This window comes from Athene cunicularia (genome assembly GCF_003259725.1).
Source record: "Athene cunicularia isolate RWA chromosome 2 unlocalized genomic scaffold, athCun1 chr2_part1, whole genome shotgun sequence".
Taxonomy (NCBI): Eukaryota; Metazoa; Chordata; class Aves; order Strigiformes; family Strigidae; genus Athene; species Athene cunicularia.
Window position 1 is genome coordinate 64,844,481 of NW_020799095.1, and position 25,425 is coordinate 64,869,905.

Genomic DNA, 25,425 nt, shown 5'->3' on the forward strand with positions numbered 1-25,425 from the left:
CAGTGTGGGCTAGGAGCCACTCTCACAGGCAGCCTGCAGGCAGCTGCCCTGCTTTGGCAAGTAGGAGTTTAACCATAAAGAATTCATTTTGGTATCATGACTACAGAACTATCTCTGGCACTGCAACTACTGGAACAGATATAGAAAAAAAAAATTTTTAAAAAGTGTGATACAGTAGAGGAGACCCTGCATGAAAATTGCAATAAAGTCACATGACTAGAAACCAGAGTGTAAGAGACACACCAAGATGCGAAATTTAGCAAGTTCAGTCCACCATAAAAAAAAAAAAAAAAAAAAAAAAAGTTCAGGCTAAAGAATTTCTGTGCATTACATCTCTCTCCTGTAATGGCTGTTTTGATGCAATAATCTTTTTCAGAGAAGACTAGAAGTAACAAGACAAGGCAGGTATACAAAACTTTTTATTGACAACAGAACAATAGAGAGGAACGTCACCACTTCCCATTCCTCAGGAATGTCTCCATTTCACAGTCAGTCTGCTAAAAGTATACTTTCATGGCAACAAGCAACAGGAAGGCATGGAGCTGTCTGTAATCTCAAGAAAAATGTTTCATCAGTGCAGTGTAAAGGGACCGACAGCGTGCAAGTGTGCAGCAGGTCCTGTTACAACACAAACATGGCAGGCAACAGTATATGCAGAGCCAATAGGCACACACACGAAGCAGTTAGAAGTCTGAAATGATCTCCATTAGTTCCACCTAAGGGCAATACCTGAACTGCTCCTTCATCCGTATTCTGTTTGAGAAATGAATGCTTCCTTCCCTCACTCCTTCTGCTTCCCCTGTCCTCGAAGATGTTAATACTTCCAACTGAATGGTACCATGTCAGAGAAGGCCTGAGCTTTTTTGTTTTGCCACCTCATGCCAGTTCATGCATGCACTTGAATTTAGTTTCAGAAGCTTACATTGACATAAAGAAGGGGGAAAAAAAAAAAGAGTGCTGCATAAGAATAAAAAGATTTGGTAGTTAATGCTTCCTTGCTAACAAAATATTTGGTAGTTGTTGAAGATACTCCTTGTAATGTCATTTTTATAAAGTACGTATGCAGTGTACTTAACATTGTAAAGAAACTGCATGTCAAACTCTCTTAACATAATTGTAAATACTCTGAAATTAAGCTTGAACTGAGATTCAATCTAAACAACAAAATACTTATTTTTAGCTTTCACAGTACACAGAACTGCACACTGAGTGCAAGATGAAAGCACTTTCTCCTGCGTAAGTTTCCTCTGTCTACAGAGCTGTACTGGGACCCCTGTGCCAATACATCTATTAACATTTATTAATTTATCATGTTTTTTTCTTTACTTAGTGGATGTGTAGACTGGTTGTTAAAGTGCTTTAAAACAAAACAAAAACCCCAACAAAAGAACACATCCCTCAAAAAACCACAACAGATGTGAGAATTTTATCTGAAGGACTTTGTACAGCATTTACAATGTCAGCATAAAGCATCTGGAACATGAGCATTCCCTGCAGACTGATGCAGTGCAAGCAGTCTCATACATAAAGATACTGCAATTCCTCTAGATTCAAGATGCACAATACTTACAAAAACAACCCTAGAAGCACAGACAAATGCTGGTGGCTCTTCCTCTTCTTTTTAGAAACATAATAAAAAAATCTGCATTACTCTTTCATAATTTAAATACATAAGTAATCTCCACTTTTATTACTTCATGACAATGACTTCAAATTTACATTATTTTAAGTACCGTCATAATAGCTCCATGTATAATACAGATATTTGCTGATATCCTGTCAGAAAATAAAAAAAACCTTCCACTATATAAAAAAAAACCTAAGCTGAAGAGACAAGAACACAGAACAGGGACTTGGTACAGACTATGATTTCAGTTTTATATCAACCACAGTTAACCCAAAATTAACAGATACACAGCGATATTCAAAAGCAGTGCAAATATCTTTGGAGGTTAGAATAAAATTTTACTACAAGAACGTAAGACAGAAGAAATTAAAAGGCAAGTACTTCAAGTACAGGAACCAGTCTCTGTGAGGTCCATCTTAGTGTTAGCTGGGAGTTCCTTTTCCCATCTTACTTCTTCCTCTGAAAGACATTAGCCAACATTGCACCCGATGTAGTCAGCTGGCCCATTTTGTTCAAAAACTTGGTCTTCGTATCTTCACTCACAAGGCTTGCTGCAATTGACATTGAGCTAGGAAAATAAAAAATTTAGTAACTACAAAGATAAAAGAACACTGCACTGTTATTTAATAAGCAACTGAACTGTCTTTGGATTTTAGAAGTTTTGACATCACAAAAGACAGGTCCATCCAGAATTGAAGAAACATCACCACTAAGCCCAAATATACACTGTTAAATTACCATGTCCTCAAAGTCCTAATAAATATTGTAAGATATTTTTGTGCACACTTTTTTACTATCTTTGGAAGTCACATTAGCATTTATTCGTTATTAGGCAATTGCTCCAGTGATGAGTACTTCTGTGAAAGACTGGCTTTACCTTTTCACAGAAATGTCAATCCTTACGTTTATTTCGTGTAAGAACAACAGTACTAGTTCAGACCAAGGATCTATCTAGCCCAAGTATCCCGCCTGCAACAGCAATCATTAGCAGACATGCAGGGAAGAGTAAAAGCAAGGTAAGCACAAACCAGTGACCTCTCTCCTTAATTTCCAACTCTTATTTTCCAACTATTTCCACCTGAGCAGAGTTTAAAATTGGCATGGTCTGTCAATCTAGTAACTCCCAATGGATCCCCCCTGTAAATTTCTTGTAAACCCCACCCTGGAGCACTGAGTCCTACTAGGTCTACTCCTCACTTGGTGAAGAGCTTTCTCCTTCTTGTTGTTGTGAACGTGACTCCTGCTACCTTCACTTGAGTGCTCCTACTTCATATGGAGTAGAGAAGACAATGGAGAGTCCACAGTCTTTCCCATAAACTGGATTAGAAGGAGCAACCCAATTAATGCTGAACCGACAAGATGCTACAGCTCTGAACAACGCATTAAGAAATTATCCCCATGCTGCAAAATTAATTGTTTGGGTTTGGTTTTGTTTTGGTTTTTGTTTTTTTAAATTTACAACATATCACTGAGCTCAACTTCAGATAGACATAACTGTTCAGGAGTAATCTGTCTCAAGACACAGTCCAACAAGGCAAATGTATAATAACGGGAATATTAATAAATATTCCATACTTCCTGTATTTGTATTTAAAATGGCAAACATCTTTTTAAACATCAGACAGGGCCAACTTTACAAAACATTTCCAGTGAAATACTCCCATGTGAGCTCAGTGTGGACTCTGCCATTCAGAAATAGATCACAAGAACTGTCTTACTGGCACAGGCCAGCTTTCACAAACTGACTTTTTAGTCTGCAAGATTATAAAAAGTTGGTAGACACTTTGGTATCAAGGCAGGTCAAGTTGAAGTTAAGTCCATATATTGCTTCAACAGAACTTAAATTATTTCTTCAAAACAGCACAGATGCATTCAGTATTTTTTACCATTTCATACCACAAAGATGGGTACATGGCAGTAATGAATTCTGGTTCTTTTTTGAAGAGAGTACTTGAAAAAAACGAAAGGGAAGCTTCTCACTAAGGCTGTACTGTGGCTTTACAGACAGCTTAATTGCATTATAACTACATCCCCTCAAATGCATGCCCCATCCCTTCTACTTTTTAAGCTGTCTTCTCACTCTGTTCTGCCTTTCCACAGTACCTAATGGACCTAGATCCTTGACGGGGCCTCAGGTATGTCTCACATAGCATACCTAAGAGTATCACAAAGCATACTCTTATGTAAATTTTTCAGTACATTTCCTGTTAATGGAACAGGTTATTCAAATCAATTGTCTCTCTTTAAATCTTACAATTACTTGGTATTTCCTGAAAGCTCTGCGAAGTTACTCATTAACTAATATTTAGTGTTTAAGCATCATTTTATTGAAAGTAAAATGTCTGAATTTTTAGTAAAGTTACAAATTTTGAAAATTGTTCTCAGGTTATATCTCTTTTTTAGACAACATCTGATTAAAACTGACATATTATTTTAAAAATAATCTTTTGATTCTATTTAGCAGTCAGTGATGACATATAGCTGTTTTGAAATGATTTATAATATTTTAAAGTGAAGTATTTTTTTCACAAAGCCAGACATCTTTGGCTTGATTAAACATCTCCAATCAACTAAGGAATCATGTATTTCCAGTTGATAAAACTTAGCAGGTAAGTTACTATTACTCTAAGATGGATTTCTTGTGAAATTTCCCTTGATTTCATGATAAAGCAAGGGCACATAAATTATGTAAAAAACAGTTTATACTTGCAATCAGCTGGCTAACAGCAAAAAGATATTCCAGCCTATGATGTATCCTAGAGTTGTGTGTAACTAGGGAAAATTATTTGGGAAATACAGTACATCCCAAGCATTAGCAACATTAATAAAATGAAATTGCTCACATCAGAAAAGAAAGCCTAGGAACTGGTGATAAACATGTAGTTTTAAGCAAACTGTGCTGTCATTATTCTAATGATCCTGAATAAGCTTGAGGAAAACCAGGAAATGTTCAAGTGACTTTCAAAACATTTTGGGGGGGTAGCAGGCATCTGATGTTAAAAAGAATTAACTGGAGTGTCTAGAAGTTCATGTTTTCTAATACTACGTTACTGTAAATAGATAATCCACAACACTCGACATACTTAAAAGTTTAAATACGCCTCAAAAGTACTTCTATTACTATTCAAATTGAACGTTTAAACATAATAGTAAAAACAATATGAAAATGTCTGTAAAAAATAATCAAGAGAACCCAACAGGGCAATAACATATCTTATCAGAAACAAGCAGTCCTATAGAAAAGTCCTTGCATTTACTCATTATTTAAAAAACAAAAGAGAAACCAATCCACAAACAAAAACAATGTGCAAACATCAAATGTGTCTAGATGATTTACATGCTGCACAGAATTCTGCAAGTTTTATGGGGAAGCTTTAGGACAAAACAAACATTCATGATGGACATTTTATAAAAAACAGTTTGTAACATAAGTTGTTACACAAGATTGAAATACTTGTTAATTGCTAAAGAAGATGTTAACAAAAGTGGCTATCCAGTATGTAAAAAGAGGAAGTTTAATCTTTTTTATAAAACTATTTCTGTGACCCCATACTATTTGACCAACCTTTTCTAACAGTAAGGGGCAAAGACAAGATAACCAACAACATCTTATGACTGGTTTTGTATCCAGTTTAATTTTTGTGCATGCATCCTCATGTTGTGAACAAAAAGCAGTAATTTATCTCCTAGTTGTATTTATATTTTTGTCAAATATATATTTAACACTGAAATTAGGAACCGAAATTGGAAAAGGTTTAGCAAGAAAAAGGAGATATTAATGTATATGAAAAAGCTAATTTCTTCAGTGGTAAAATATCTCGTGTTAATTTTTTGCAATCATAGCCTGATTTTGTATAACAAAGGAGAAGGCTAATTAAAGAATGAAGCAACACACTGGGAAGACTTACCCTTTTTAAGTCTCAATTTTCAGCAGCTGCATTCCAAAAGAAAATACACTGGATACTTTATCATGTTTGGATTTATTTGTTTCTGCAATAGCTTAATAGGACTAACTGTGATTTTGAAATATTTTCATAAGAGGGATTTTAAGTAATACAGACCTTTTCCAGTTAGGTTACCACGTCTGTACTGATATAAACTAAAGCAAGGTAAGTCTATACCCTACTAAAAAAGTTGATCACTCAAACTGTAGCCACGCAGAGAACAGCTTTGATGAACTAAGTATGTTAAGACATTTGAGAGGCAAAATTACACATTTTTAAAAGAAAAAAAAATTTAATCCTGTCCAACTGAAGAGCACCACTTGAGAATTAGGAAGAGCTCAGCCAAGGAATTTTGTTTCGTAACATAGGTTTCACAGTTCAGTTAATACATGTAAGATAATAAAAAACATTCAGGTAAAGGTTAATGTTCTTTAAAAAGACTGGTTTGATACAGTTTACATTTAATGCATTCTGGAAGAGGAAAAAAATTATTTTGGAACACATCTGCCTGAGAAGGAATCAATTTCATATTTTCTAATGATTTCTCCTAAAAGGCTGTCAAGTTGCTCAAGAAGTGATAAATTACTTCCAAAAAATTTTCAGACATGAAAGTCTTATCTTACACACTGAGATACATACACTGCTTTCATTTTTTTCTTTACATACTCAAATTCTGAAGTGGTGGCTTTTTTTATTGCACAAAGAATTAAAATGAAGAAAGAATAAAAGAAAAAAAAAAAAAAAAAAAAAAAAAGAGTCCTTAAAACCCAGGCAGGGGAAACATTTGCAAAGTAATAGATGCCCGTGTATGCAACGGATTCTAATTAAGCAAATTGTGAGTCAAAATATTAAGTCACTGCTTATGTGGAGGGATGTCCTCACACAGGTTGGTTGGTAAGCATCTACAGCAATTGCTTAGCATCAGATCTGCAAAGAGTCTGTCTATTAATTCTGCCTTATCACAATTACCTATTGGGTATCTACTGCACAAAGTACATAGTACAGGGAAGACCTTGATAAAACTAATGCTTACTTGCAAAAAGTAGGATGGGTCTAATGAAGCAACTAGCAAGTTTCTGTCTTGCCAAGAATCACTATAGGTAGGTTGTTTTCTGAGGAAATAGCTGGCTTAATTGCCAAACTTTAATATAGCTGAAGGCAAGCTAAGCATTCACCATTCTTTAAAAATAAAAAGCAAATACACAGATGCTGAACCACCTAAACAATACAGGAAGGGAATGGGCATTCAGAGTATGGCTACTAGGGGACACAGAGGTATGCATGACACAAAGCTCTATTTAAGAAAAGGCAGACAGGATAAGGGCAAAAGTACAAAGCTTGAGGAAGTAACACAGTGAAGCTCAGGGAAAATACGGCATGAGCAAATGCATTTTTTTGCTTCTTGACTGACTGGCTATTTATGTTGCAAGCAAGGAATATGCCTGTGGAGTGATTAAGTCAAATAAACCTGCTCTTATTTTGTGGATAACTAATACATCAAAGAAATGGTTTTTTCATCATGAAAACAGCCACTCAACTGGAATACACTTAGTCAGCACAGTCCCTACTTCATAATACTGCTACATGAACAGGGAAGAGGAAAAAAGGTGACCAATGGTGCATTCTTCAGATCTTAAAAGTTTTGTACTTCCTCTCCCTTAGACAGGACTTCTATATGACTAGACAGAACGACTTACCTTATTAGAATAGATACACTATGGGTTGTGATTTGTTGTAGAACCGGGACATTCTTAGTCTTAAAATTATTTCAATTCCAAAGTCTAAAGTTCATTTCTAGTATGCCTTTAAGAGTTGACCTGATGGTAATGTCTCAAATGGATTCCTTTCTTACTACACTCTGTTATCAACTATACCAATAAACAGGCTACTTACCCCTAGTAAAGCCCGAGATATTTTATTTGGTGCACGAGAGACTAACTCTTTTTCTACACCATGTCTCTTCTGTTTAACTCTTGTATACCTTTCCTATTTCAGTTGCTCTCAAACTACCAGTTGCTTCCAGGATTTTGCCTGAGCTCTTTCAATAAGTAAATTCTATCAGTTTGGTACAGATATGGAAGCATGACATAAACAAGTTTGAGTTAATTGTCTTGGATTACCATGGCAAGCTATTAGGACTGTGGACAGATTATCTTTTTCAGCTATCTATTGTTTCTTCTCGAACTTTTCCTGGCAACACGCAAGCAAAAGAACACAAACACCTTGTCATAATGATGCTTAGCTTTCCAAATCTGTGGGTCTGTTAGCTTCTTTTGTTACCAGGAGACACACACACGAGATACCATCTCTACCACGTGCGGTGAATTGATGCACATACACCATGTGTCTGATGTCTCACTGGAGAGCTGGGTTTACTGTGCATTTCTAGAATGGATGTTTTACTTAAGTGCAATATAGGTGGCATTTACCTGAAACCAACATATTTACTAAGCAGTATATTCACATAGGTAGGTTAATTTATACACTGCAGAAACTGTTCTTGTGTGCATTAATCACACTCAAGCAAAGACAGCAGCCTGAAGCAGATCATTACCACAACCAGAAGCCTGCAGGCCACCCCCATGAAAGAGGGTTTCAAGGTGCGTGCCACATGCGCTGGTTTAAGCACTTAGGTCAAGCACTCCCTGCTTTCCTTCTCAGATTCAGGACAGAAATTCAATTAAATGGATTTAAATGGATAAAAAATTAAGAACAAAGTAACATGGGAAAACAAGAACATCATTGCTGTGATACAAATAAATATGTGTTGTCCTGTGTTTAACAACCACAAACTGAATTAAAGTTCCTAAAATCTTCTTTCAAATACAGAGTATGTCAGTGTGGGATTACTGGTCACAAGCCTTGGATGCCATTATGGAATACACTCTTCAGAACATTACTCTGGAGGCACAGAAAAAGAGAAGTGGAAGTCTTACCCCTGCGGTTCTTGGACGGTCTTATTTTCCACTTTCTGTTCGCACTCTTTTATCATGGAGCTTAAAATAACCTAAGACACATAAGGAAGAGATATACGTGACTTTTTTTTTTTAGGTTAACAATTCATAGGAAATCTACTCCACAAATTACATTAGCAGAACTGTTTAAGAAGTTTCTCTGTTGTTTTTCAAGGGCATTTAAATTCCAGCTATCTTATAGTGCCTTGTGACTAGAAACAACAAAACCATTCAAAATACTTTAAGGAAGAAAATGCTTTTGAAATAGTTACAGAAGTTCAAGACTCCCTCGTGCTTCCCCTAGCTTTTTAAAATAGAGCTAAAGCAAACCCACTTCTGTGACATACCTTATCTTTTTTCAAACAATATTGTTATTTATTAGCAATTAACTTTGACATACATTCAACTTCCCTATCTTTTCCTTTAGAGAGTTTTCAAGTACCTTTTAAAATTTGTATCTTTACCAACATTATTCATGAAAGAAAAAGCAGGAAAAGAAGAAAAAGTGTGATGGCATCCTGAGACATTATGGAAAGGAAGTACCAAAGCAAACTTGGTATCATTCCACTGTTGTCTTCCAGGATTTCTGTGAATCAAGGCTTTTTTTTTTTTTTTTTTTCTTTTTTTTTTTTTTTTTCTTTACTTAAGCAGTTGCACTGAAAAAGGTTTCTGCAGAATATTTAAGACTAAAAACACCCCCACATTGACATTTTACATTTCTCCAGCATACCAAAAATAAAGGAAAGTTTCCCAATAGCAGGCTTTGAAAGAAATCATACAATTAATTGGACACATATATAACTCCCTGCCCTGCCTGCAACAGTAGTGTTTTAACACATGAAGGCAAAAGCATTTGAAACACTTAGGCAAAACAGCTGCAATGCAGAGTATGAAACTATAAACATATATATACATAACCGTACCCACTGCATAAATGTAAACTTTCTCCGATCACAGCTCAGGAGAAACTAAACTTAAAACCTCAAAGCTACAGCAGTTCAAATTAGTAGTATCTTACCAAAATCTGCATATATACAATAAAGGAAAAAAAGTAATTTCAATCTCTAAAACACAGATCAGTCACTACTGTTTACTACCAAGTGATAACTATTTTTAAATGTATTTATATACATAAAAAAGCTGGTTTCTGTCAAATCCCTACTAGACAGCTGCAATAAATGAAACCATTTATTACACTAATAAAATGTGTTCCAGTCTGTAGATCTGTGGCACTGTTCACTCTGTATCTCCAAAAGTATTACTTCAACACTTGAAACAGTTTGGGTAGCAGGTGTTATATACTCTTGGAATGTTTCAGAAAGCAGCATTCAAACCTGCATGAGTAACAGCACTACAACTCTTACTGCTAAATTTGCTGACCTTCATTTGCATAAAATATGATGCAAATAAACTTAAAGAGTACAGAGGTACAAGAGAAATGCATTCTAAATTTGAGTGAAAAAACAAGCTTTTCTTTCTGTAACAAAACTGAAATTTCTAAGCACAGCAGCCATAATTTTTGTTATGTATCTGTGCACTGGAGTACTTCTACTGCTTTGTACATCTGTACAAATATCAACAATATGAAGTCTTTATCAAGGCAGAGAATAATTCAGCAAGGACCCAGATTCGTTTGAATACTGGCATGGAGCCCCCAGCCACTGCACAGCTCCTTCCAGTAAGGCTGCATAATTCTTGGATGAAGTGGAACCATTCAGTCTGCCCAGGGAGGTGGTGGAGTCCCCATCCCTGGAGGTGTTTAAGAGTCGGGTCGACATAGCGCTGAGGGATATAGTGTAGTTGGGAACTGTCAGTGCTAGGTTAATAGTTGGACTGGATGATCTTCAAGGTCCTTTCCAACCTAGATGATTCTGTAATTCTTCCCTCTTCCCCACATCAATTTGTCTTAAAGTTCAGGGTGAAACAGAGTTAAGGTGTAAATATAGTATCCATATGGCAATTTTACATGATGATATTGCACATACTGCTTACATTTATTCCTTTGGGTTTATTTTTTTTTGGTCGTAGACTGACTATGAAATCATGTAGACCTCCTTTAAGAGAAATATTTTAAAGATGTAACTCTAAATACAGACACATTTAAGAGTCATAACGTGCTTAAGTACTATAAACAATACTGCAGATGGACTAAATATTTTTATCAAGTACTTATATCTCACTATCATGCAACTCAAAATCCAATTATTTTGAAAAGAAATAGAAGGCAAGTGGAGAAGGGGGAAGAAGGGACTTGACATGGAATTAGAGAACTGGCAAAGTATCTGAAATGTCTGCACAAGGTGAAATGCTTATTTTAAAGATGAGAGGGTCTGGCTTAAATGCCAAACTTGCACTTTTCTTTGTAAGAATTAAAGGAAAGCAAATATGAGGGATAACTGGTAAATGCTGCTTGACAGGATCATAAGTCAATTCCACATTTTCAAGATCATTTTCAAGATCAGCATAAACTCTACTGATATTAGAGCCACAAGGGCTAAGGCTCTGTGAATGAGAAAATGTGTTTTTGTAACTGGTATGCCATTTGAATCATGAATAACACCACTGTGACCAAAACAATGAGAAAAGGGTTAATTCTGTTTATGCAAATAAACAGTAAATCACATTTACTTCAGAAAACATAATTTTAAGACAGAAGGCTTTAAAGACAGACATTAGAACTAAATGGGCCTCAGGTCTCTATCACAGTGCCTACAAATATCCTGTTGTAGCAAGCAGCTGATTAAGCACCAGATTTCCATTTCTACAGAAAAAGTTGTAGTGAGTTTTCTAACCCACTGGAGCAGGGGTAAATATTTTTTAATTTATCTTTCTCTCTGGATAAAAAATAAAGCATTTGGCAGCATGCTTGAAGCCAATTAATCACAGTGATGTAGACTGTGGTAAAAGCAGATTGAGAGCTGCCTTTATTTATTTATAATCCTATTTAAGCCCTCAGATCCTTCTCTGGCCACAAGAATCAAACTCAATCAAATAAACTCTTGTTCTAATTCAGGGCATCTTTTGAACCGACTATGCCTTAAACCTTCGAAGTTGCACTACTATACAAAAATGAAATATTAGTACATATATCAATTATCCTATTAGTGAATTTTGAATAGGAGAGAACAAGGAAAATTAAACTAAATCCAACTTTTGCCTACTGCAGCTTTCAGATATATTCTTAGACTTCCCAAAACACAATACATCTCCCAGCAATCTCTGAATACAGAGTATCATTGCCAGATCTCCTTCAATGCTGCCTGTGGTAAGGAAGTGTAATTCTGTTGCCTCTGACTGATGCTCAGGTCACTACTGTCCTTCCTGACTCAGCCCTCTCAAGTCAAGATTCTTTCCTTTTAGGTCTGAATGCTCCTCAAATTAATTCACCTCCAGTTCCACATACTGTAAATTATGTAAACCAATATAATAATATACAGAAAATAGAAGAATAATACTATAGCCCATTAGACTGAAAATATAACTAGGAGAAGGGACTTTGTTATAAAATGTAAGAACTTAGAATTTCTAGAGAATATAGTCACCTCAGTTAAGTCACTTTCACAAACATAAGGAGAAGTAATTAGTTTTCTTAAGTACAATGTAATCCATAAAAATGCAGTGTCAACCTTCAAAAACCAGAAAGATGTTCCTTTGGACATTTTGATTAAATCTCTTTCTCTATCACTTGAAATGTCCATACTGTCAAGATTTTCCCAACATACACCTAAACTACATTTCTCGTTTTCAGCTACTGACTTAATGTCTACATGTTTCAATCTCTGTTAGCGTTCATCCTTTTCAAGTATTTACAAAAAACTGCACAGACATGTGTCCAAGATTTTCAGGTTTCTCAAGTCAGCTTCTGCTAACTCTTCTTTTGCAACTTTCTGTAAGCTCCTTCTACCACAGGAGATCCTGTTAGCTCCACGTTGTCCTGCCTGCTTATTATAATCTGCTTTTTACAATTCAAAGAATGGCTGAGACCAGCAGAGATTTCTAGAGGTCTCTGATCCAACCTCCTGCTCAAAAAGGGCCACCTACAGCCAGTTGCCCAGGACCATGTCCAGATGGCTTCTGAGTATCTCCAAGGGTGGAGACTCCACAACCTCTGTGGGAAACCTCTGGCAGTGCTCAGTCACCTTCACAGTGAAAAAGTGTTTCCTTATGTTCAGAGGGAACCTCCCGTGTTTCAGTTTATGCCCCTGGTCCCATCACTGGGCACCACTGAGAAGAGCCTGGCTCCCTTCCTTCAAGTATTTATAGATCCCTCCCAAGCCTTCTTTTCTCCAAGCTGAACAGTCCCAGCTCCCTGACACTCCTCCTGTAAGAGATGCTCCAGTCCCTTCATGGCCCTTCGCTGGACTCTCTCCAGTATGTCCATGCTTTTGTCATGGTGAGCCCAGAACTGGACATAGTGCTCCAGATATGAAGTGCATCCCACATATTTCAGGACTATACTTTCCTCATTCTTGCCTACCATTTTTCTCCTGCATTCCACCAATTTTCATCTGCATTCAAGCCATTCTGTTTTTTAAATCATGTGACCTACTCCTTATTAGAAACCCCCTCAATGCTACATTTTCCTACCACTTAGGAGTAACTTTCCTTAACTTTAGATTTTAAATACCATTACATTTCAGCTTTTGCTGCCACCTGCATCTCATACTCAGTAAGTATCACTGCTCACCTCATGCTCCGGTGAGAGATGTTCCATGTCAGTTCGTAAACACTTAAGTCCTGGTAAAAAGTGATTGACCATTAAATCCTCTGAAATAACTAAAAACCAAGTTGTTAAGGTATTATAAGGATTGTCTTCTGAAATTATACAATTTTGTTTGCTGTCTTCTTATAATGTTATCCTACTGAACACAGGGACTAGCAAAACCCAAGAAAATAGAACAGCATTTGGCAAAAAAAGAAAACACATCTTAAACATATTTAACAATATATTTCATACATCTGAACCGTTCTTTTCACATTTTTTTTTTAATTAATTATGACATTTGTCTTCCAGAGCAACCGCTACACATACTGAAGCCCTGCTTCCCAGAAAGTGGCTGGACATTGCCTGCTGATGGGAAATAGAGAATAAATCTTTTGTTTTCCTTTGCTTCTGCTCACAGTCTTTGCTTTATTAAACTGCCTTTATCTTGACCCACAAGTTTTTTTTCCATCTTATTTTCTCCCTGTCCCATCCTGCTGAGGAGGGGAGTGACAGAATAGCTTGGTGGGCACCTGGTGTCCAGCCAAGGTCAACCCACCACATTCACCTTCTGAAAAAAACTCTTTGTACTGAGCAGACCATGTTTTATAACACCCATTCAAAGATAAACTTAGTTACCTCTCAAGTATTAATCTTCTCCCCACACCAGAGAATTAACAGCTAAACTTCCCCTATAAAAAAAGGATACAACAACAGGAAAGAGCACTGTAGGCTTCAAACAGGTGGGTAGCAATATCTAGTCTCTTCGAATCCACAGACTGCTGGTTGTTCACCAAGGCTAACTTGTGCAAGTGTGGAATAACAACTGTAAAAGTAAACAGTGGAATAAGTATTCGAAACTGCTGTCCGTAGACTTGCTTAGCATTAAACAGTTGCTAAGTGGTAACTGCAGGCATCTGAAGGATCACACATCAGTGTGGAATAAGAACTGCAAATAACAGCTTTTAATGGAACCGCCCCTGTGGATTTAACTGACCCACTCAAACTTGAAATAAAACTGTGGTAACACCACCTAAAATAATAATAAAAAAAAATTGCAACATTATTACTCTCCTGCTGCTAAAAGCTGTCTAAAATATGCTTGTGTTTTATAAATACAGCTGATGAGCTAGTGACAAAACATATGCATGTTATGAGAAATCTTCACTGACTTCAGAGGAAGCCTAATAAGTTTAGGCTGCTAAACTCCACGCCTGCAGCTGGGAGGCATGATAGCTCCTCATGTTTTGTTTACACGTATCTTTAAGACAGAAGAGCAAAGTCGATTGTTAGACTATGTGCTTTACATTTCAGGGCCATAAAAAAAGCTGTTTCATTAATCTGTTATAGATTTACATTTAAGATGCGCGGAATACTTGAAAGTTATATGGCAGCAGGGAATGAAGCAATGGGGGAGGGGGAGGCGAGAAAGGCATTTTACACGACAAGTAATTAAAAAAAAAGATAACTCAAATTTGCTCTGCAGCAAAGTGACCAGTTCCCTCTGGCTCCAAAATCATTCATCACCATGTGATGGTGTTCTATATACACAATGTTAGGTAAAGATCATATTAGCAAAGTCGTAAATACTGGGAGATATTAAACTCTGAAAACAGGAGTTTTCATCAAACTTTTTGTAAAGGAAAAAAAAATAATCAATATAACAAGCATACTATTAGCTTTGGGACAGAAATAGGAAGACTGCATCTTCCCACTGATGCAACTTACATTCATCTCTAAATCTGGGCTCAGCATTAGGTCCAACTCTTCCGAATGTTTTTATGATTTCTGTATGTAGAGAATGTTGGTCTTGATATTGAGGGTCCTCCAGGAAAGATGCCAGCTGCATTTTTACTCTTTCCAGAAGCTTAAATATTCCCAGAGAAATAAAAATTACACGAAAGAATGAAGAAACTGTTATGGTCAGTTCAGAGTATGTCCATAGTCTTCCATATTTCAGATGATAAACCTTGGATCTTCTGTTAATTTACAATGGTTGTCTGACATGTTCCAAACTCTCTGGTGCAGCTATACATTATAAAAGCTGTTAACAGTGTTTTAATCTGATCTATCTTTAACTATAGACAAGTGGTTCCATATAACTGATCTTTCCTCCTGAGGTTTACTCAGTTTTGATACTCCCATTTTACCTGCTATTAAAATTTTCCTCTTACTATTAATATTTTTGGAGTTTCCCTGTTTAATTAGATCTGAATTCACTTTTTTTTTTTTCTGGTAAAATATCTCAGTTAGTATGCTGAAAAATTTTCTGCTGAAGACAGATGCAAAAGCAAACACCATAAAAGTAAACATCAATGAAATTAAAAAGATTTCTTCAACTACATGGTAGAAAACCTGAAAATACAAATACATCTAAGATAACATAAGTATTTAATTTGCATTCAAAGTTGTAAAAATAAAATTTTCTGATACAGTTTGGAAGGTGGTATCACCTCTGTACTCTAGGGCAATGGATACAGTAATTTTTGTGTGGTAACAAAACAGTATTCTTCCCAAACTGATTATAGGCATGCATTCCAAGCTACAAAATTGTAACTTATCCATCTTCCAAGTACTTGTGAGTCATCACTGACTTCTTACTCACATTTCCTCAAACACATTCTTTTAGAATATGTTGAAATTACAGGAAGAATGCAAGCTCTGCAAAAAGTTGTGAGGACTTGAAATCTGATTGTACAGTTACTGTATAAAACAAAATGTAGTATTTCTACTGTTCACAGCAGAATCCTGGGTGTCTTTTTCAGAATTCTGATCCATTACCAAAGTTTCATCATTTAAAAAACAAGGAGGAATTGCATATCTGTATTATCCTCAAGGATTATTTCAGTTATGTCATTATAATGTCTTTTAATGCCCTCTTGGACACCATGGGCTAAACCACCAGGTACAACAGGAAGAGACTTGTGCCCTTATAAAGTAGTTTGAAGCCAAGAAGGATATCCTAAAGCATCTAAAATGGCACAATATACTTATGTGAAGATAACTGAATCCCACCATGACTTTTTGGTTAGCATCTTAAAATAAAGCTAATTTTATTTGGAAATAATGGACTCTGATTTCTCAACTGTACTGGAGAATGTTTTAAAAAAACATTTTGAGCATAGGATTTCCCATCTTCTATGACAGGCCTCTCCCTCTACATACCTGTTTCTCTTTGTTTTGCAAAACTGGAAAGCATTTTGGAAGAGGATATAACAAAGGAAAAATAATTTCTAAACTTTTTTTTTTCCATCAAAGTTTATCAATAAATTACTATATTTCTGGATTTATTAAAAACAATCACTCTCCTCTTATGATACAAAAACAACAGCCTGACAACAGGTGTCTTACCTCTCTCTGAGTAACAGTTTCCATGATGGTCCCAAAAGCAGGAATTGTTGCAATCCTTACAGAACTATAACAGAAAAACAAGAGTCTTTAAGACGTATTAAAAATTAAGAACATCATTAATTAAATATAAAGCAAACTTTAAAAATTAGTACTTTACGTTACATTAGTTTCTAGCAATGACAAAACAAAAAAAAGCAGACCAGGAAAAAGACAGACAGGATTAACTCAAGGTCTCAATCTGAAACTCACAATTCAGGATCACTGGACAAGGTAACAAGAGCCGGAGCAACCCGCTTGTCAACTAAGGCTTCACTCATGCCTCGAAGAGTCAGCTGTAAACCAGTCAACATGCAATAAAAAATGGTTTGGTAAACTTAAAGAACTGGGTTAGCTGTGACTGAGGATGGGCAGGCAGACTCTTGGGTTTTTTCTTGGTTTAGTCACCCACGCAAGACATTAAAACGATTAAGACGGTATTCATGCTCTAACATTTATTAGTAACAACTTGTTAGTGAGATTAGCAAAGCATCCCTCCTCAGCTTGAAAGAAATATCACATCGTGTCCAGGAAATTAAGTACTATGGTTGTCTTTCAGAAGTTACATACAGTCAAAACTGTTTTGCATTTCAGTAATTTAGATGATACTTAATTTTGCAGTAGTAAAGCTGATAGCAATACAGAACATATTAATATACAGCTTTCTGCTAGAAATGATGTAAGCAAATTTCAAAACTGAGAACGTGACTAAATATAAAGAAACCCATAAAATTGAAATTACAATTAAGTTTTCTGTTTAATGATTATTCATTTTAGCTAGTATATTGTAGCTGTTGCAGCAAACCTTTTTATTTACAAATAAGCAATTTAAAAGTTATATTTGTTTAAAAGTAATTCAATTTTTGTTCTGCTAGAGTAAGAGACAGAACTGATGGTTATTTCTTCCTAAGTATTAAGAGGGATGCTAAGTATATAAGACAGTCAGGAAACTTACATTTCAGGGTCACTGGAGAGAGTAATGAGAGCAGGAACAACTCTCTGAGCTACCAGAGTTTCATGTACCCCCTTCACCAACAGCTGAATGATCGGAGCAGGGGGGTATCACAGGTGATGCACGGAAAGAGCGAGCACAGTATCATGGGAAGAAGAACGGCACAACCAAGAGAGAGAAAGAAAAAACACAAAAAGCAAACCAAAATTAGAAGCTAAGCAAATACTGCTACACTAGTGCTTCATATATGCAACGGCATGAAGAAAGCTGAAGTGGTCTGGCAATCAGCACAAACCTGACAAATTCAACAATATGGTGATGTTTTCCCTATTTTCAGCTATTTTAAAACTTGAACTCTCTAATGTTTAGCAAGTAATTATGTCTTATAATTCAAATATTAATATAATTATGTATTATAATTATACATATAATTATGTATAATTAAATACTAAAACAATGCCAATTTGAGTTTAACAGTTTAATCTAAATGCTGTTCCTAACTCAGTGGAATAGTATTTATTATGGAGCTGTCACATGCAAAATAGATGTCTCCAGCTAGGCCAAATGCATGTAGTTTTGCTGCACTGAATGCTACATTTCAGACCTTTTACAACATGACAAACAGCACCTTCCCAGATGCCATTAAGCTTTCCTCAAAGTCATTCAGGCCTATTTTAGATCTAACCACCATCCAAGCAGCATTTATGTGAAACTCCTCAAGTTTCCCTTGGTGGTCTATGCAGGTAGAAAACGGAGAATCCTTGGATTATCCATGAAATGTATTTCACAAAATCTTTTTGCAAACTAAGGAAGAGATATATTTGTTGTAATGCATTCCAACTGTTAAAAACTGAGATTGCAGTGAAATTTACTATCCATAAATATGTGGAAATTGTTTGAATTTAAATGTTCCCAAGTGATTTTTTTTTTTTTACATTACTTATGTAGCTATACATAAGCATACATTTGCTGCATATGTAGCAGATGCCTTTTACATATTCTCTACATATGAAAACCTACTAATTTTAAAAAATTACACATTCTAAACTTCCTCCATATCCAACAAAGCAGTTTTTTTCTGTCTGCATTAATAAAAAAGGGAAATCCTTGATATTTCCATTTTGTATCTCATCTAAGGAAGTCCGCATATATTTGCTGGTTTTAGGAAATAAACATAAAAAGCTTAACAGTAGTTTCTGTGAGAAATGTGAAATGTGTTTTTAAAATTTAGCTATATTCTAGTTACTCAAATTACATCATGAACACAAATTAAATTCTATGGTTTCCCCCTCAGCAGTGTAACGAGAGAACACGTAAGATCCATAGGCCATGGGGAAACCAGTAGCTATCAGTATATCATGCAGTACTAAAAAGCAGACAACATTTACACCTTCTAACTAGAAAAGGTTTTACATTCTGCTATTTGTTTGAGCACTCCTGTTTTACCAACTCTGAATTTAAAACAAAGTAAGTTGTGAAAGACTGGAAGGAACCCAACTTCAGTTTCATTATCCTTCTAATCTTAATTTGAGAAAAGCCTTGAGGTAATATAGTGCTTTAAAAAAAAATGCTTGGGATTTGTATAATTAGCAAACAATTTAGAATTATCTCAGCTGTGTGGGCTGCCACACTTCTAATTATGGCAAAGCATGGTAAACAGAATTGTCTTACAGAAAATAAACATGCTTTATAATTCGAGTGTTGTTCTGAAGATTATTGTTCCTAGCCTTGAACCTAAACAGACCAACAAAGCTTATAACTCAACTATGTGCTTCATGTTCAAACCAGCAGCGATCAAATCCGTTTGCATCAACACTCAAATGGAAGGCTACTGACTGAAAAACATTAACACAGAAGCAACAGAAACAGTTGGATGGGCAAAGCCATGTAGCAGTATGTAAGATTACAATGAGACATACAATGTAAATTTTTATCCTGTTTTGATATCTCTAGATCAACGTGTGAACATTAGTTATGCATACTACACCTTAAAATTGGTAGCACAAAGTTTCTTGGCCCCAAAGGAAAGAAGAGGTAGAATGGCTGCAAATCACTTGAGAATCCTTCCAATCCTTAACAGACTGTAAAGCTTTGGTAATGCAACCTAGAAGGGCCAAATCACAGCAGTCTCTGTGCTGCTCAGAATCTTCACAGTTCTTATATAGCTGTCCTGTACTGACATACTCTTTATCCTATTATATAATTGCTGGACTTTGCCATGCAGCAGCCTCTGAGATGTCAGAAATTCCTTGAATGAAGGAATCTTCTAAAAGTAAAACTTAACATAGATAACTTCCCAAATTTACATACTGTCATGTATAAATATGCATGCTATGGCTATCAAGGAAATGGCTACATGATACAATTTTCAGGGGAGAAGAGTGTCTGCAACAAAGCTGCCTATGCTTTAGTAAAAATTGAAGTATACTAGGAACAAGCAGTCAAATAGCATACAGGACTGCCAGAAAATAATCAACATGCAGTTGAATTTGAAAAGAAACTCAGCCTGTTGCAGCTGAGGTCTTTCAAGAATAAGCTGAGGCTTATTTTACAAAAAGCTTTATTACAACAAATATAAAATTAAGCAATGTTCCTGTTCGATTAAAAAAGTCCCAAAGACTCAGAAATTTTTAAGGGTGACCAAAAACTGCCAGGAAGAAAAAACAAAAAACTACAACAACAAAAAGACAAGGTTGGATGTTTTCAACTTAAGTCTTGGGATATGTCTTAAAGCGGTGGTTTAGTGCTTTATCTGCAATGACTTGCAGAGTTGCAGTAAAGAACACTAATGATTATGCCAAGTGCTCTTTTGTCAGAGGCAGACTTGAGATTTGGTTTTGCAAATGGATACAAGGTGGCAGGTTCAGCTAGGGGTACACCGCAAAGCTATCTAAATGAGTCAAACATGGCAGAAACAAGTAAACAAAAAGAGAAATGGACTGTGATAGTGTGATTACAGACACGTCTTTCTAACATGCAAAGAGGAAAGTAATCTCTTTGTTCAGCAAGTGAAGTATGTCCCTGAGTTTTTGTATATGCCTTTTAAAATTAATACTCAATGAAAGAAAGGCATGATGTAGAAACAAAAGCAAAATTCTTAGTTAAATGTAGCAGTCTTTATCCCGAACAAATTTATACATGTTCACAGAAAGATGGAGCTGTCATTAAGTGTCAAGTACAGTAATAAAAAATTATTTTAATTTTTACAAAAAAACCTCATAATTGGATAAATTTAGGTTTTTACCACCATCTTTGCCACCAATGAAAACTAGTTTGAATTACAATGCAAGTGCATTGTACGGGTATGCACAAAAAGTATTGAAAACCAGTAACCTGTGAAGTACGCTACTGATGATTTGTTGAATAGCAAAAGCAAATATTAAAAGTCAGTTTATGTTTATCTACAGACCTGAGCAAACACATTTGATAATTTATTTAATTCTGGTTTGAACACAGTTGAGCAGTGAAATGCATAGTCATAATCTGAAAATGTTTTTCAGCATGCAAGAATTAGAATGCAACAATCAAATCAGCAGCAGATCACAGAACGCATATGCAGTTACTACAGAAACATCTTGCAAGTGGCAAATGACAAATTGCTTAAAGATGTGCTGTTGAACAGAGAACAGATACAGAAACAACTGCACAACTTCCTGCTCCATCACACAGTACACAACTTACATGAGTCGTTTATAATTTTTAAGAATGCCGCAACATTATCGTTTTTAAAAATACGTACTAATTTTATAAAAGTGTAACAGTTTGGATAACTCTTACCTCAAACATTCTAGCAGCTGTACATCGAACAAGAGCAGAAGTATGGACAACTCCATACCATAAGACAGTTAAGAGCAGCTCATGATAAGCTGGGTTTGCACTAAAAGAAAACAGTTGGGCAATCAAAAAACCAACCCCCCTAAAAAAACCCCAACCCCAAAACTCCCAAACCCTGAGTATGTTCTTTGCCTACAAAATGTAGTCTCAGGAATCCATTGCTCAACAAATCTAAAACTCTGACATTTATCCTTTCTGAAGGATACATAACTTACATCTCATTCTGAAGGACATGCAACATGTTGCTGTCTAGAAAACAGGTTGCATTTTGAAGTTCATTTTAAAAAAAACCTCCCACAACTTTAAGGATATAATTTTCAGTAAATTATGACACTGAACTGAATGCAAGTACATATGTAGAAAACATCATAATAGTATGGAAAATACAAAATGAGTTTCTGTTTAATCTTCAATTACTGATTTTTGTGGGGGTTTTTTGTTTGTTTTTTGGTGTTTCTTTTTTACAGAAATTTTTTACCACTACATTTTTATTCTAAAGAGTTCTAAATTTTGTGAAACACCAAGGAAAAAAGCAAGTATGCCTTTTATTTACTTGAAGCATCACAATTAATATTACAGCCAGACTAGCAGCTTTTAATAAAAACTTCTAATGAATTTAGACCTAGTCAACTCCAAGGTACATTCTTTACCCCAGTTCCACAAAGGAAGCTTTCAGGCTATCAAGAGGAGCATGGGATAGGGAAAGCATGGTCATTACATCTTCTAAGAATCCAACCAACAGCTTGCGGTCTTCTTCCTGAAAGAGCATACAATGTCAAATGTAGCATAAGTATTGCTGCAGTTGTGATGAGCTACAGCTAAGGAAGAGACGAACTATGAATGAGAGCAAACTACATTTAGCCTTTAACAATCTTCTTACAAACTTCAAAAATGTGGTTTAAGAACCTTTCAAAGCAAACACAAGAAGAGGCGGTATTTCATCAACAAAGCACATACTTGTGCATAAATGACGCAAACAGTTTTACTGAAGAAAATTTTAAGAGGAGTACTTCAGCACTTTCATGGTTCCTGACAGTTTGTGATTACTCACAGTCCACCAAGCATTTGTGAGATGCAGTATTTATTTTCTCCTGTAAGATACATATATGCCAGTCCATAACTGCTGGTTACTGGAGAATTAGGTAGTATTAATTACAGAGTGTTTATTTTAGTACTAGGCAATACTAAAATTTCAAGACTCCAACTGTGCCCAAAATGGCAATTTACCTGCTCACGCAGTTCAGTAAATTTGGCAAAATTATGTCTGCAGGGGTCACAGCTGAATGGCCTAGAACCCATTTATGGAATAACATTAATATTTTTGATAAAGGCACATGGCAGCTGTCAATGTCAGAGTTAGCAGTGGTGAAGGTGCAGATGTAATTTTAACATTTACTGAATGCAGGTCTTAACACTGATGACTATCATCTAAATGTAGGAGACAATCTAACGAGAAAATTTTGTCTTTAAATTTGTTAACAGTTGCGTGTTTCTCTACTTACCTTTAAAGCACAAGAACACTATAAGGAGTTATGGGTACAATACATTTTATGTATTATTACACATTTAACAAAGAAACAGAAAAACAAACCTACCTGAATGTAACATGTAAGGACCCCTGTTGCATAGATAGGAACTGTGGCTTTTGTTAGCACTCCATTACCTGCTGTGGAATCTAATGAAACACAGTGAAGAATTAGTTTTTATATATACACATATACGTGTATGTGTAATATAAATACTATGGGTTTTTTTATATATATACATAAGGTGGACTTACATGTGTATATTATAAGTATTTTATATATTCACCTTTATCTATATATACATGAAGAATTTATATACATATATATGCATATATAGACACCACACATGCTAAAATATTGCTTAAGTGGTATTTGGATTTGAGATTTTATTTGTACTTAACACACACACAATCTCCCAACTTCAGAGTGTTCCACTCAGATCAAGACTTCAGAAAGAAGATAAATTTGAGAACTGCAGTCTGAAAATGTTACTTGAACAGATTGACAGTTTTTTTCCAGTTGTGGTTAAGATCAATTTTTATTCGAGTAAAAAGCTACTTACCTATGTTTTCCTCAGACAATCTTAAGATTTCCTGGAACTGTGGTTTTACCTATACAAACGATGATGAATCCCATGTAAGGAAACCTGTTACCAGTGTCAATTAACTTAGGAAAAAATTAGAATTAAAGAACCCCACAACATGAAAAGGAATGAAGGTACAGAAAGAAAAAAAACCTTCAAAAAGCATAGCCAGCTTTTATGAAAACTGAAAGTACGACATAACAGAGTAAAAATTTCTACTGAGTACCCACACCGTGGTAACAGTATTTAGTGCTCCTGATACCAACAGTTGAAGTCTCTTGGCAATATGCTTAGTTGGGCTTTAGGGTTTATGGCTTTACCAAGCTGTATTGAAATAAAAAAAAAAAAAAAGAAAAAAAAAAAAAAAGGGGTTTGTTTTATGTTTTTGCTGTCCATGAAGTGCTCTCTTCCAAAATACAGCTGTGACAATCAGTATCAGAACAATTTTATAGAATCAAGGGTTCTAAAGATAACTTACAAAAGGGGCTTTCAAACACCAGAGGCTGGTTTTAATCTTGTCTTCTCTGGAGGCCACACATAATGCTAACCCTGTTTTGTAATTTTATCTTTGGGTAATCCTCTTGTGTTTTATGATTTTCCTTTAAAATATTTTGACATTATACTCAGAAGTTATTTTATTGAGAAAATGATATATTTCCTTGATAATGTTTAGATATCATCTCAAGAAAATATTTTGAGAAGCAAAAGCATATATTTTACATTTCCAATCAAGGACAGGCTGAAGTCTTCCTTATGCCACAAACACTGAACAGTATTGCTGTTCTGAAGAAAGAAAATTGCTAGGTCGCTATCATTAGGATGATGTCTCCCACTCTCTATGCCATTCAGAAAGCAAATAATGAAAAATACAGTTTAAAAAAAAAAACAAACCAACTTTCCTTGTTGGGCAAGATGAGGCCATTCCAATATGGCCAAAAACAGAAATCAAAAGGATGCAAATAGGGGCTTAAAGATAGCAGGTTTAAATGTACTTATGGAAAAACAGTGTGACATGCAAATATCAGCGGTCACATAAAGTGTGGGTATTCAGACACCGTAAAAAGGCAGAATGTATATTATCATGTTACTCTTTCTGTAGAATATTTAAAGTTATATCTTACCTTAGTGTTTGTAAAAATTTTCCCAAATGTCCTACAAAGTCTCCAGAAAAATCTAGAGAACTCATGGACACAGGCAGTTGATGCTACATTGATCTTGCCAACTATTTCTATAAGCTGTGGTAGCCTAAAAATCAGAAAACAAAAGGATATTAAATACTACTCTGATTTTTTGCTTCTCTCCTGTTGTGTTTGTATAGATTTACTGCTTATATTCATAAATATATACATACACACAGAGCACTACTGGTTTTAACATTCTGCTAGATATTTGATATTTTTGGATTTAAAAAAAAAAATAAATATCACAGTAAATTCATTGTTAAAATGTCCCCAAAAATTCAATTTGTTCCCTTTTAATAATTCTTAAACACAATCATAATTAAAATTCTTATGTTTAATAATTGTTAAACATAATCATGCCTAAGAAATATTAAATTTGATACATTTTAAAATTAGGAATGATAAACTATAAATTAACTCACAGTTGATTGACAACCCATAGCAAAGTCTCCCAGCCTGTGGTACCCTCATGTTCTAGCTGATAGTCGTACAGTTGCAACAATACTGCTAACTGTTCGCGGCTTCCAATGATGATGGCCACATCCTGAAGAGGCGACACGGGTCGAGGAAATCTCGTGACTGTAACAGCAGAGAACAAATGATCATGAATGAAAGAAGATTTAAGTATCTTAGAGGTGAGCTCAGTAATAAAGCTAAGGAAGTCTGAAACTCTTTGGTGCCTTCTGTGTAAGGTTATCAAACTGTTTTTTAAAAATCACTAAGTTAAATCCATCT

The 25,425-nt window shown here is 35.4% G+C and overlaps 1 protein-coding gene across 1 annotated transcript in view; it reads right to left on the reverse strand.

The window, feature by feature from the left end:
* Positions 1–383: 383 nt before the first annotated feature.
* RELCH (RAB11 binding and LisH domain, coiled-coil and HEAT repeat containing) overlaps positions 384–25,425 on the reverse strand; it is a 43,781-nt gene continuing 18,739 nt past the window's right edge. Inside the window, exons 8-20 of the mRNA XM_026842493.1 lie at positions 25,113–25,269; positions 24,631–24,754; positions 23,489–23,537; positions 22,996–23,075; positions 22,051–22,157; positions 21,344–21,443; positions 17,570–17,652; positions 16,579–16,642; positions 14,956–15,094; positions 13,937–14,053; positions 13,213–13,301; positions 8,508–8,578; positions 384–2,195 (exon numbers count right to left, since the gene is read on the reverse strand). Of these exons, the coding sequence (XP_026698294.1) occupies positions 2,075–2,195; positions 8,508–8,578; positions 13,213–13,301; positions 13,937–14,053; positions 14,956–15,094; positions 16,579–16,642; positions 17,570–17,652; positions 21,344–21,443; positions 22,051–22,157; positions 22,996–23,075; positions 23,489–23,537; positions 24,631–24,754; positions 25,113–25,269 (1,301 nt within the window). The 3' untranslated portion in view covers positions 384–2,074. The remainder of the gene's footprint in view (positions 2,196–8,507; positions 8,579–13,212; positions 13,302–13,936; positions 14,054–14,955; positions 15,095–16,578; positions 16,643–17,569; positions 17,653–21,343; positions 21,444–22,050; positions 22,158–22,995; positions 23,076–23,488; positions 23,538–24,630; positions 24,755–25,112; positions 25,270–25,425) is intronic.